Genomic DNA, 14,286 nt, shown 5'->3' on the forward strand with positions numbered 1-14,286 from the left:
GCAACCTCCCCTCATACAAAAATTTATGGGAGCCCCATCAATTTATTCCCCAGCCCTCACCATTCTCCACACATCTCTTGCTGTCTCCTTTCCCTGCTCGACTGACATTCCCCCTTTTACTCAAACCCCCATTCATCCCAACTCATTCTTGGCCTACCCCACATGTTCACTTCATCCACACTTTTTCCCCATCCCTGCTACTATCATTAGTTTATCCATATACCAGGGGCTATGTTCCCCTTATTAGGGAGGTAACCAAGTCAGAAGGCACATACCTACTCCCACCCACCACCCTTTCACTTGAGCTCCACATGGATGATGGGTCATCTGTGTATACTGCCCACTGTTCTGGATTAGAAGCAATGCAGCAAGACTGCTTCACTTAATCAGCAACTCATCTATGCACAGCCATTCTCCTATTGCCCCCATCTCCTACCTTGCTCAAAGATATCCTCTTGCTTGAAACAACTTTCAGCCCATCTATCCACCCCAATCTCTTGTCTCCTCAAGTTTGCTCAATTCACCTCTGAATTCCACACTTTTACCAATCTTTCTTCACTCATTCTTTCCCCATGTCCAAACCATTAGTCCCAACTCCTTGAAATCTGCACAATAACCTGTGTTCCATATTTTTCCCCCACACTTATTGTTTTGATCACAATTTCATTACTATTTTTAATTTTCAAACTAAAACTAAGGACAAAAATACAGCTGTAGGGGTTTCATAAATTTTTATAAGCACGAGCAATAATTGCAAGTAAAAAACTCAAGATTGGTTTTACAGTGTCAAATATTCAAACATAAATTAGTTCTTAGCATTAATATCCTAAAGGATAATGTGCAAAATGTTATCAATGGACTTGTTTTGTTCACAGCCAAATTGTTAGGACAAAATTACTAGGCATTATACATTTCCCCAGGCGTCCTTATGTCGTCAATTTTGAGAATCATCTTCACAAGCTGTGTGGCCAAAAGTATTTGCTGCTTCTTGCTATGTAAGGTCTCAATCACATGTTGCTCCTTCATATCTGTAAAGAAAATTATAATGATCAAAATGAGTCAAATGCATATGCATGTTCTGAATATACTGTAAGACTTGAGCTAAAAGAAGCCTTGGATAGCCTCAAAATTAAAAACTTGTCAATCTGATCCCTTAACATGGTACACAATTTTATTACACCTGAATTTTTCAAATTCAAAACCTTTATTGTTGTTACATCATCAGTAAATAACAAATGTATGTGCGCATGTGTCTATACACATACACCTATAAGCTCTCTGGACTAGGCCCATGATCTCTTTCCATCAACTGCCACTCCTACCCTACTTTCAACTGGTGACAAAAACTGCTCCACACTAATACAACACAGACAACAGTTAAGAATTTCTCCCCAGAAAGATCTGGGATAGGGAGTGGTCAAGGATTACTGCCAACTGCTGGGCTGCAGGTTTAACACTGATCTCAAGTCAACAATTAAGTGCTTCTGACAGGGTCTCTGCCATTTGAAATGAGAGTGCAACAGCACTTTGTTTGAAATCCAGGCATGATAGTGGGTAAAAGGCAAAAGACTGGGTTGGATGACTTGGATCCCTTCATCCCCTTTCCTGACATGTTTTGAAAAGCATACATACATATACCAAAGCTTTTTCCCCCTTACAAGGGAGGTAGCCAAAAAGGAAAAGGCATAAAATCATTCCCACCCATTCCATCCCTGAATACACTCCACATCCCTGCACCCTCCCTCTCATCTTAGCACCTCCTGGATGACAGGTCATCCCTGTACCTTGTCCACTGCCCTGGGTCAGAAGCAGTAAAGGAGAGTTCAGCAAGAAGCATCCTATTCATTTTTTTTTTCTGTCTGCAAACCTAGGCCAAAGTCCCTGGGCTGAATCGCTAGTAAACAAACGCATGCAAGCTGTTCCACTAATGTTGCTATCGATATAATCCTGCCAAAATAAAATTACCCCAGTCATCAGACAAGAAACAATGGTCTCAAACTGTCCGGAAATAGATTCTATTTGGAAGTAGGTAGAATCAACTTTGCTAACCGTGTAGTTAATGAATGGAATAAACTTCCTGCACAGGTAGTGTAATGTAGTTCAGTTCGAAGCTTTAAGAATCGTTTCGATAAACACCTAAGCAAGATGATGTAATGATTATAATTTATTTGTTTTTGTTTTGTTATCATTTGTCCGTTTTTCATTTATTATTAGTTGTCAATTCATTATTATTTACTATTTACGACGACGACGACTATTTACCCGTTTGTTTATTATTTAACTATACCTATGCATTTATGTATTTTGTTATTTACATTATAGTTTTTATTTATTATTTTTTATTATGATTTTTTTTGCATCCGACCTAGATATGAACCAAAAGGTCTCCTATCAGCATGCTCCGCCTTTGTAATCACCTCGCTATACATACACGTGCACACCACACCACACAATGCTACACAAAACGAATCACTTGCAGGCCAGCACAAAATAAACCACTTACATATAGTTACAGCTGACATACGAATTGCCCAAAACTTCACATCAACCAAAAATTATTTGACCACAGCAAAATATATATATATTTTTTAACAGGATCGTTTATTACAATCAGGAATTAATGACAAAAAATCGAGATCATTGTCAGTTAAAGAAAAAAACAGAATTTCGATTTAAATCAGAAGAATATCATGCCTGGAAATCTTTCATTCTTTTCCATACTTTAATTGAGGGTCTGAGAAGTGACTGATACCTAGTTTTGCCAAGAAGACGAGCTGGCTGACATAGATGGGATTTCTCAGAACATCTTTAAAGGCAGCAAAAGGCCATCTTTATTGCTCAATAGAATGTGGCAAAATAGATTCTCCACCACAAAAGTGTATGTAGAGTTCTGGATAGTAGACATGTCGAGCTCCTAACAATATGTGACGTGATAATTGTGTTGACTGTCCAGTTGCTTCAGGGGAAATGTCTAATGTCAATTTCAAGGTTTTCCAGGAGAGGGCCCATTAACCACTTCAGCATGAGTCAAGTTCTTGCGCACAGCATCGGCTGCCATATGAACGATGCATCACACCACTTGTGCCCCATGACACCTATGTAGGTGTCATTGTACTGAAGTGGTTAAGGTTGTTGGAGCAGAGGACCTTATGAGGAGTTAAGAAGTGGAAAGTCATCACTATTGTACATCTGGTGTTACCAATCATTTAAACTCAAGGTCAGGTTGCATAGATAGGTATGAAGGTATGGGCTGAAGGTGGAAAGATGAGAGTTGTTCGGGGTTAAGGAGAGATATGGAGAACAACTTAGAAAGGTCATCAGTCTACCTTATGGGGTTGTGATATGGTCTCTTAAAGGGATGCAGAACTACTTAACAACCTACCAAAGGTTCCCTTGTTTACACAGTCAACTCCAAGGTGAGGTTTCTTTTCACTTGCTTGCCTTGACTTGAGTTCAGTAAGAGTATGAATTGGCGAGAGACCAGAATTTTCTGCTAAAGCCAAAGGAATCTTCTCAAGAGCATCAGCAAAGGCTCGGAAAGCATACTGCTCAATTGTTTTGATCTGAAAAAAGAACCACATTTAGAACAAAAATCAAACATCTTGACCAAGACTAGACCATAATTAATCAACAGTGTTACAATAATTAATTCAGTAGTTCTCAGCCCTTACACCATGTTAAATGTCATGTTACTATGTAGTATTTCAGCTACACATACATACATCTACCCCACTACAATCCTTGTAATGGACGTGGCCATGTCAAATCACCCTACACCCATTCAATTCACATTTGTTGCCTTTCCCATGATGGATAACAAGTAATCTAGATACAAACCTTATCAGCTTCTTCCTGAACAGCTAATGCACAAGATATTTCAGCAGCAGCTCCACCATAAACAATTTTATTGTCACGAACAAGATTACGGACAACACAGAGGGCATCATGAATGCTCCTCTTTGCCTCCTCAATAATCATGTGATTGCCACCTCGGATGAAGATTGTAACAGCTTTGCTGTTAGGGCACTCCTCAATTACCTGAAATAAAAAACATGCCTCAGAAACAGATAGGCATTCAGTAAACAGAGTTCTAATTTCTAGAAGCATTAACCCCTTTACTCTTGCCTCTTTTACCAGCATTCTTTTCCCCACTTCCTTCCAAACAAGCATTTCATTCTTTTAAAAAAAATTCCCCTACCACATTGGTTGGGTCTGAGCCAATACAGCAAGACAGAGCAGGGCTCAACAGCTGGAGCTGATTTAATCAGCCACTTCATTTAATTACTCCAGAACATCTCCCTCTCCCCAAGTTTCTAACTACCAGGGCCATACACATTCACTAATGCCTCTCCCATTCCAATCTCACCTTGGGAGTATTAATCAGTCCAGACTTTAAGTCCAGGAAATGGATTAATGCCAGGAATAGGGCTAATAGGCCATTAGGAATTGCTCGGGCAATTACAAAACTGCAGAGGTAATAATTAAACTATCATGAGGTAGTTATACCCATTCTCAACTACGCAGTAAAATTTTGGTCTACATCCTACAGACTGGACATTAATTTACTATAATCAGTACAGAGGAGAATGACCAAAATTATACACGAGTTTAGAAATTTACCCTACAACAACAGGCTGAGGCACCTTAACTTGCACCCTCTGGAAAGATGAAAGTGGGGGGTGATCTAATAGAGGTAATTAAATGGATAAAGGGCTTTAGCAAGGGTGGTATATGAAATGTCATCATATTTAGACATCAGGACAAGGCTCATAGTAATGCATTTCAATTGACAAATTTAGGTTTAAAAGGGAAATAGGCAAGAACTGGCTTACCAACAGTGGTTAACAAATGGAACAGACTTTGTAACCAAGTAGTAAGCACTGAAACAATGGGTTGTTTGAAGAGGTTCACTTTATGGAAAAGGATAACGGGTGTTGAGGGGCATGTAGGGCTCATGCCTCTTGCAGTCTCCTCTATTCTTATGTTCTTGTCTACATTTTCCTTGATGAAACTTCTCTTCAACCCAACATGCACCTCTCTTTCCTTACCAACAATGCCACTCCTACCCTCCCTCACATTCTCACCACTCCTATCACCTCATCTACCAAGTTCCTAAATTTGAACTTTTCCCTTTGTTTAATTCACTTAATGCTTCCACATCCATCTTTGTCAACAAAACCTCAAAACTCACTTATCCAAAACACTATATCCATATAACTGTTGCTACACCACTCACCAGCATTTTATCCTTGGTGGTACCAAAAGACAATTCACGCACTAAACCACACTTGCCCAACTTCTCTGGTGAAAGCTCCTCAAACCGTGGAACAATGCGGCCTTTTGTTGCAATGGCAATCAATTCAATCTCAGGGCCGCCTACCCATCGGACAGCAGGCAACTCTTTTTGAAGCAACAGATGGTTGGCCTCATCATCAAAACCCCATTGACAGATGGCAAGGGTTGCACCAGCATCCTTGACCTAGGAAATTTGGGGAAAATTACACAATTTTCACAGTACAACACTTTCTTTACAATTGCACTGGCCAGTTATAATAAATTTGCGAACATCATATACTATGTAACACCACTTTTATGCATTCAATTCCCATATAGGATGTAAACATGTGCTAACTTACCTGGTCCACCATCTTGACAAATTGTTCCTGTTCATATTTATGAAGAGCATGGTATTCCTCTACGCTGGTCACTTCAAGCTTATGTTTGGTCTTGGGCTTTGGGGGCTCAAATGGGCAGGTGAGGATGGCAAGTTTAACATCCTTAAGCTCTTTGGGCATTTGAGGGTGCGAGAAGTCCTTATCCACAATAACTCCCTTTACGAGCATTGTATCTTCTAGTTTACCTCCAACCTTTCCTTCCACCTTAATGAGCTCAAAATTAACATCTCTTGATTCTAGGTCAGCAACAGTCATGACAGCATTAACAGCAATTTCAGCCATATGCCGATGGCAACGGTTGATAATTTTAGAGCCTAAGGTAGTCATGGCAGTGAGAATTAGAGGTTCTAAATTGATCATATCTACGGGGAACTCCTCAGCAATTCTGTTCAAGTTTTCAATGGCTTTCTTGGCTGCCAATTCATAACCGTCAGCAATACGAATTGGGTGAATGCCTTTGTCCAACAACTCTTCAGCTTTCTCCAACAAGGCACCAGCAAGCACTGAAAGGATACAGTATACAATATCAAGAAATGAACATCTGAACAAAGATAATTTGTTTTTCAGAGAGTAGGTATATTTGTATTATACTGACTTCCACATGACAATTTTAATCAACTACAAAAAGTGAAATGGGGGTATTTGTCCCAGATCTAAAGGAAGACCAGATTGCTGGCTATAAAAATTTGAATTCATTGTGAAAAATGAAATGGGAATAGGTTTTGTCCCAGATCTATGGGAGGACTCAATAGCTAGCTATAAAAGAAATAGTGGGTAAAAACTATAACACTGGTCAACAAAATTGATTAAAATATGCATTTCACAAGCATAAGGTGAACTTGATAGAATTTTTTTTATTTAACTTATTTTTCAACTACGTCAATACCATGCCAGCTTTATCCATATTTTAAAAAAATTTCATCAACCCTAGATTAACATGCAAAGGAGGCAGATAAATTTTCTCTGAATCAACAAGATATTGGCAACACTCTTCTCTCCTGGGGTCAGATATTGTTTCGGCCACACATTATTATAAATGTGGTTCACTTGTACAGATTGGGTGAAAGTGCACAACAATTTCACAGTGTTGCCAACTGCTTGATTGAAATTTACCCAAAGTAACAACATATCATGGAACACAAAAACTGCGACGGAAAAAATTGGACATTATTTTTTTGGATTCTGCATGCAAATCTTACAAGATACTGGTATGGTTTTCCTTGGGAGAAATTCTTTGTTGAAGAGTGTAATTATTACTTAAACCACTCTCTACCTCACTCACCTACAACTCCTGTGGTTCCATCTCCAATTTCATCATCCTGGGATTGTGACAGCTGCACCATTAGCTTGGCAACTTGATGTTCCACATCCATCATCTTGAGAATTGTAGCTCCATCATTGGTTACAGTAACATCGCCATCTGGGTTCACCATCATCTTGTCAAGCCCCTTAGGGCCCAGAGAAGTGGAGAGTATGGAGGCCACACTCCTTGCAGCTAGGATGTGGGACTAAAAAAAATAAAAAATAAATAAATAAATAAAATATATATATATATATATATGCATACCAAAGGCTTTTTCTCCCTTACAAAGGAGGTAGCCATAAAACAAAGGCATAGAAACCACTCCCACCCATTCCATCCCCTCTACCCATTTCCTTCCCTCTTATCTTGGCACCTCCTGGATGACGGGTCATCCCTGCATCTTGTCCACTGCCCTCGGTCAGAAGCAGTGTCGCAAGACACAGCAAGGCCACTTCATTAAATTGGCTACTTCCTGTCCCCTCATGCAGAAAACGGGGAGAAATCCCTTTGGGCTGCGTCAATTTATTTCATACATATTCCCTCACCCACTCCCCCTCGTGCATCACAGCATCATCCATACACAACCATTCTCCATTCATCCCTATCTTCTGTCTTCTCCCGACCTTCCTCAACAGACATTCCCCTTTCCTGATGCCCCTTTTACCCCATCCATCTCATCCTATGTCACTTCCTCATGTTCACTCTTTCCACACCTTTTACTAGTCTTTCTTCACTCATTCTTTCCATGTGTCCAAACCATCCCAATACTCTTTCATCAACCCTATCTCTCGTCTCCCTTTCTGTGTTCTCCTCCTCACCGCCTTGTTTCTCACTCTATCTAGCCTAGTAACCCCATCATACTTCTCAGGCATTTCATCTCAAACACATTGGACTGCTTTCTCTCTTATGTTCCATGTTTCTGCCCTGTACAATGCTGCTGGCACAATCACTACTTCATACAATCTCCTCTTAGCATCTATTTTCATTACACTTTTTAATCTACCAGGGCATCTACTCGCTTCTCTCAATCTACACTCTACCTCCATCTCCACTCCTCCCTTTCCTGCCACATTTGCATCCAAGTATCTTAAACTATCCACTTCCTCCAGTCTGTCTCCCTTAATATTTACTTCCAGTCTGCTGCCACTTTCTCCCCTTGTATATCTCATCACCTTACTTTTACCCACATTTATCTTCAAATTCCTTCTTTTACACCCTCCCCAAACTCAAAAACTTCCTCAACCTCTCCTCTGATCCTGCCACAAGTGTAGTTTCGTCAGCAAACAACAACTGGCTTATCTCCCATTTTCCTCATCTCCAATCCCTGACCAACTACCCTTGCACTCACCTCTCGCACCACCCCATCCATGTATAAATTGAACAGCCAGGGCGACATAACACATCCCTGATGAAGTCCCATCTTTACCTCAAACCACTCACTCACTCCATTTCTAATCCTAACAAGCTCTAAATTCTCTCTATCTCTCTCTCACATAATATATATATATATATATAAAAAGACAAAATTCTGAACAATGGAGGTGAATTTTAAGTAATCAGTAAACACCCAAATTAGTAGAAATCTAATAAATTGGTCTGGTCTAGTCCAGTCTAATGACCTCTAGTGATGCTAAATGCATATATACATATACCAATGGCTATTTCCTCCTTACAAGGTGTATATATATTATATAATCTGCTCCCATCCATTCCATCTCCACATATTCCACTCCCATTCACCCCCTCCCTCTTATCTTGGTTCCTCCAATTGGATGGGTCATCATTGAATCTCACCCACTGCCTTGGGTTGGAAGCAGCGTGGCAAGAAGGAAGACACAGCACATCCACAGCAAGGCTGCTTCATTTAATTGGCAACCCCCCTCTGTCCTTTCATGCAGAAAAAGAGAAGATGGAGAAATCTCTTTGGGCTGCATCAAAATATCATTCAAACATGCTCCTTCACCCTTTCCCCCCCTACTCCCTTGCATCACAGCATTATCCACAGACAACCATTCTCCATTCACCCCTATCTTCGGTCTTCTCCAGTCCTTCCTCAACATATTCCCCTCTTCCCCAATGCCCCTTTTACCCCATCCAGCCATCTCATTTTTGGTCACCCCCTCATGTTCACTGCTTCCACCTCTGCCTTCCACTAATTTTTCTTCACTCATTTTCATGTGTCCAAACCATCCCAAAACTCTTTCATCAACCCTATCTCCCTTTCCACCCCAGCTTCTCTCTTCACCACCTTGTTTCTCACTCTATCCTGCCTAGTAACCCCTATCATTCTTCTCAGGTACCTCATCTCAAGCACATTTACACTCCTCCTCTCTATGTTCCACATTTCTGCCCCATACAGCTAAAGGCATACCCCATAGAAAGTTAGGTTAGGTTCGATTAGACCAGTTTATTAGACTTCCATTAGTTTGTCTTCATCAACAAACAAAATCCTACATGGCATCATGAAGCTTCCTGATATCCATGATGTCACTAGTGCGTTGCTTTCAACAACTTTTATTTCTATCGATTTCCGCCAATAATAACAAGGTTTCCCCCCACTATATTATTGGGTTACATTCCTGAAAATCAGATCGACTAACAAATGATCAGATAGTGAACTTAAGTTTTGATAGGATTTAATTTAATAGGGAGAGTAGCTTTGGCCTAGCCTATGTTGAGAGATCCATTTCCACGCCATCCATACAGGTAGGGTTAGGGATGCATTTTTTTTTTATACAGTGTTTCCCCAGTAGGCCTAAATCCATGGGAAAGAGCAGAAAAAGAGGCTCTGTAGAATGTCACTATCCACTAGTTTCTTGATTCCACTAAAAGCAAATACACTACCATATGAAGCTGTGTCCTGTGACCATAAGATCTGGAATATACTCTCAGTACTTCTGTCAGTACCTCACATGGTACATATTTTTAAAACTGCTACAGAGCTGAAATTCATGCATTTCTTAGATATGCAACCCATGTACACCCTGCAGTCCAATCGGATGACAAAACTGACTGTCAACATCTCTGATAACCCTGATGACCTATAGATTCATAGGTATCACATTACTAAATTCAAGGAAGCCCTAGTGTCTTTGTAACAGCGCTTATTAACATTGGAGAACACCCGTTCCATAACGTGAAAGCTATCATCTCTGATAGTGACTGGACTGACAAGCGTCTGGACCGTATCCTAGCAGCTTTGTTCATCTAGGTAGGTCAAACACCACCAGAGGCGCAACCGTCAATGACGAACACAATAGCGCGCCATTTTATGCGCACGCCATGCAAACGGCCAAATTTACATACTGAGGGAAATTTCATTCATACAAATGTTATGCGAGTATATTTACTACGGTCGTAGTAAATTCCAAACAATTACATCATCAGTTACATGTCGGTACATAAAAACATAATATAAACATGGTGGCTTGCATTCAGCAGTAAATCGAAAATTGGTTTATGTTTCAGCGTAAAAAATGAGCTAAATAAATTCAGTGTATTGGTAACTGACCAAAATGAACGAAAACTACTAGTCTCGCGGATTATTCTAATACCAAAATAAAGGTAGCGTGTTACGGAAGAGCTGAGAAATCGGTGGTACTAATTAGTTTTTTTTCTTCTATCAGGTCGGATTATCGGATAACATCAACATCCATCTTATCTATGATCACTGGTGGTATGGATCAAACTTCACTATTAAGTATCTTACTATTATGTTATTAGTGCAATAGACTTAATAGTTGAATTATTTGAACTATTTTCTTTAAAATGTGTGATTTTCATGTAATTTGATCAAAGATAAGTTACGTTTTTATCCTCCGTAATATTACGGACCACAGCTACGATACGTCCTGCCCGCTACCTACGATCACTGGTGGTATGGATCAAACTACACTATTAAGTTTATTACTATTGTGTTAGTGTAATAGATTGCATATAGTTGAATTGTTTAAAATACTTTCTTTAAAATGTGTGATTTTCATGTAGTTTGACGGTATTCGTAGCTGTGGTTGGGTAATTTTGCAGAGGATAAAAACGTAATTCTTTGATCAAATTACATGGAAATCACACAAAGAAAATAGGTCAAATAATGCAACCATATGCTAAAATTTTATATAAAATTGTGCATGTCAGTAAAAACCATCAGTGATTAGTCAGACCGCATATTTCGGACCGATTTCCCGAGACAAAATAGGCCCGATTTAATTCCCTTCAAAATGCAATATCTTGAGAACTAGGACAGCTAGATGGATAATTCAAATTGCATTGTACTCATGGTGACTTTCTACATCCCATGATAGCTAGGTCAACATGAAAATGGAATTCCTGATATTTGAGCTGAAGTAGTTCTCATGGGATGCAAAAAGTCGCTATGAGTATAATGCAATTTGAATTATCCATCTAGCTGTCCTTGTTCTCGAGATATTGCATTTTGAATGGAATTAAATCGGGCCTATTTTGTCCCCGGAAATCGGGCCGAAACGTGCGGTCTGACGAATCGCCGATCGAACGTAAACAATGACGGTTTTTGCTGACAGGCACAATTTTATATAAAAATTTAGCATATGGTTGCATTATTTGACATATTTTCTTTAAGATGTGTGATTTCCATGTAACTTGATCATAGAATTACGTTTTTATCCTCTGCAAAATTACCCACCACAGCTACGAATACCTTCAAATTACATGAAAATCACACATTTTAAAGAAAATAGTTTGAATAATTCAACTATATGCAAGCTATTACACTAATAACACAATAGTAACAAACTTAATAGTGTAGTTTGATCCATACCACCAGTGATCATAGATAGCGGGCAGGACGAATCGTAGCTGTGGTCCGTAATATTACGGAGGATAAAAACGTAACTTCTCTTTGATCAAATTACATGAAAATCACACATTTTAAAGAAAATAGTTCAAATAATTCAACTATAAGTCTATTACGCTAATAACATAATAGTAAGAAACTTAATAGAGTGAAGTTTGATAAGATGGCGGGTTGATGTTGATGTTGTTATCCGATAATCCGACCCGATAAAAAAAAAACTAATTAATACCTCCGATTTCTCAGCTCTACCGTAACACGCTGCCTTTATTTTGGTATTAAAATAATCCGCGATACTAGTAGTTTTTCTTTATTATGGTCAGTTGCCACAACCGTAAATATGTTAGCTCATCTTTTACGTTGAAACATATGCCAATTTTCGATTTACTGCTGAATGCAGGCCGCCATGTTTATCTTATGTTTTTATGTACCGACATGTAACTGATGATGTGAATGTTTGAAATTTACTACGATCGTAGTAAATACACTCGCACAACATTTTTATTAATTAACTTTCCCGCGGTATATAAATTTGGCCGTTTGAATGGCGTGCGCATAAAATGACGCGCTATTGTGATCGTCATCGACGGTGGCGCCTCTGGTGGTGTTTGACCTACCTACCCATGAGAACTACTTCAGCTCAAATATCAGGAATTCCATTTTCATGTTGACCTAGCTATCGTAGCATGGCTTTTTATTTCCTATTTACACCAAGAAAGTCGCAAATTTCATTCATGTACTATAGTTTACAAAATTAATATTCAATTTTCTAATGCTATTTTGTGTAGGTGTGCACAACTAAAATACTAAAAATATCCCTAGTGTGATTACTGTCCTACCCACAATATTTAGTTTCACTCATTTGCTGACTTATAGCATAGCATCTGCATTAATTGTACATACTGCATGCTAAAATGTAAATCTAATTAGTAATTGTGCATGTGGGTGTGAGCTTTGACTGCTAACCTCCTTATATGGTACGAAAGGGCCAGGTGTAAATTTTCATATACAATACTCCAAAATAATGATAATCCCGTGATTTCACATTACTGTTATTAAATATTTTGGAAAGTAAACTACTTTTAATCGACATTATATCATTACATAAACCATGGCAAAACACAAGCGACAATGATTCACACTGGGCGTGCCCACGACTTCCAAGTTATTATTATGGTACGTCCACAATTATTTCCCCAGGAAAGATAAATTTATCACAAGAAGATTCCCCTTTAATCAATAATTGTTATCTACGATACTTGGTTATCCAAATATTCTTGTGGACGAGCACATCAAGGAAATCGATCGTCTGCAACACCCGTGATTCAGTTAGAAACTATGAAAGTACTTAATGGAAATACTTAACAACTTACAGTGCCAACATTACCCAGTTGTTTCATCGAAATATATACTAAAGGAGATAATTAGGCCTACAGTTTCATTTATATTTCCATAACGAAATGCATGTGTCACCCGCATTGTTTACAATTTCCGCGAGTCCGTATCCTTACCTTCAGTGCATCGATTCCTGTCAATCTCTTCTGTTGGTCCTGGTCTTTGAGGATGATCATGGGTTTCCCATATTCATCAAATACCAACTGCCCCATAGCAGCCATCTTGCACAATTTTATTCAGTTTTCCACGCCGATTCAAGAAATATTAACAGATATAAAGTACACTGGAGCTCCCGCCCGTCCCACTCTGTTCTCGCCTACCGGGACTGGGACGAACGACATCTGTTGGCGAAATTCACTACTATTCGAAGACATTCTCGAAGCTTCGTGAACTACAGCAGTATGACTCATAGAATAGGGCATATTATCTGAAATTGATTGAATGGCATGTTATATATAGTGTTTTGACTGAATGAAAAAGCATATATAAATCTAACTATGAGTCAATAAGAGAGAAAACACAAAACAAACAACAATATTAATTTCGCTGAAGGTCCGTAGATCTATTACTAGCTAGCATGTATTGTATGATATACTTTACAACATTTATGCTCGAAATTTCTGGCATTGAGAATAATTCATATTGTGCAGATAAGTAGTCAGAGGTTGGTTTGATGTAGTTCTAATGACTAGGAATAACAGTGCAATTGTTTGATTACATGGGAATGAACTTCTATATCCTCCTTATATATATGTTACCGGCTACGGCGCTTGGCCTTCAAGCCAAAAAATCCATAAATCAACCTATTTATACACACACACATATATATATATATATATATATATATATATATATATTATATATATATATATATATATATATATATATATATATATATATATGTACAGTTACAGTACCTACCGTATATGAATGATTGCATTAAATTAATTTACATTATAGTGAATAACTATTTGTGTATTTCCAAATTGCCTACAAATACACCAACTTAAATTTTCAATGTAGGGAAGAAGAAGAAGAAAAAAAAAAGGCAATAATTTTCCCCATCTGAAAGGTGATGAAACGGA

The 14,286-nt window shown here is 38.6% G+C and overlaps 1 protein-coding gene across 1 annotated transcript; it reads right to left on the bottom strand.

Annotated features, from left to right (window-relative positions):
• Positions 1–716: 716 nt before the first annotated feature.
• On the bottom strand, positions 717–13,574 carry CCT5 (chaperonin containing TCP1 subunit 5). The gene is made up of 7 exons (XM_076193117.1): positions 13,318–13,574; positions 6,958–7,183; positions 5,637–6,178; positions 5,237–5,479; positions 3,838–4,038; positions 3,383–3,563; positions 717–1,028 (listed from the first exon to the last, which is right to left on the bottom strand). The coding sequence occupies exons 1-7, from the start codon at positions 13,420–13,422 to the stop codon at positions 898–900; spliced, it is 1,629 nt and encodes a 542-aa protein (XP_076049232.1). The 5' UTR covers positions 13,423–13,574; the 3' UTR covers positions 717–897.
• Between the last annotated feature and the right edge of the window lie 712 nt (positions 13,575–14,286).

The sequence above is a fragment of the Oratosquilla oratoria genome, chromosome 11, assembly GCF_046742065.1.
Source record: "Oratosquilla oratoria isolate Oo_2021 chromosome 11, ASM4674206v1, whole genome shotgun sequence".
Lineage (NCBI taxonomy): Eukaryota > Metazoa > Arthropoda > Malacostraca > Stomatopoda > Squillidae > Oratosquilla > Oratosquilla oratoria.

What these genes read in the sequence shown, in the direction of transcription:
- CCT5 (XM_076193117.1), bottom strand. Translation starts at nt 13,422, where the DNA reads ATGGCTGCTATGGGGCAGTTGGTATTTGATGAATATGGGAAACCCATG. An exon ending in CCACCAAGGATAAAATGCTG is followed by an intron (nt 4,039 to 5,236) that starts GTGAGTGGTGTA and finishes TTTTTATTTCAG; the next exon opens with GTAATTGAGGAGTGCCCTAA. An exon ending in TTCAGGAAGAAGCTGATAAG is followed by an intron (nt 3,564 to 3,837) that starts GTTTGTATCTAG and finishes TTCTTTTTTCAG; the next exon opens with ATCAAAACAATTGAGCAGTA.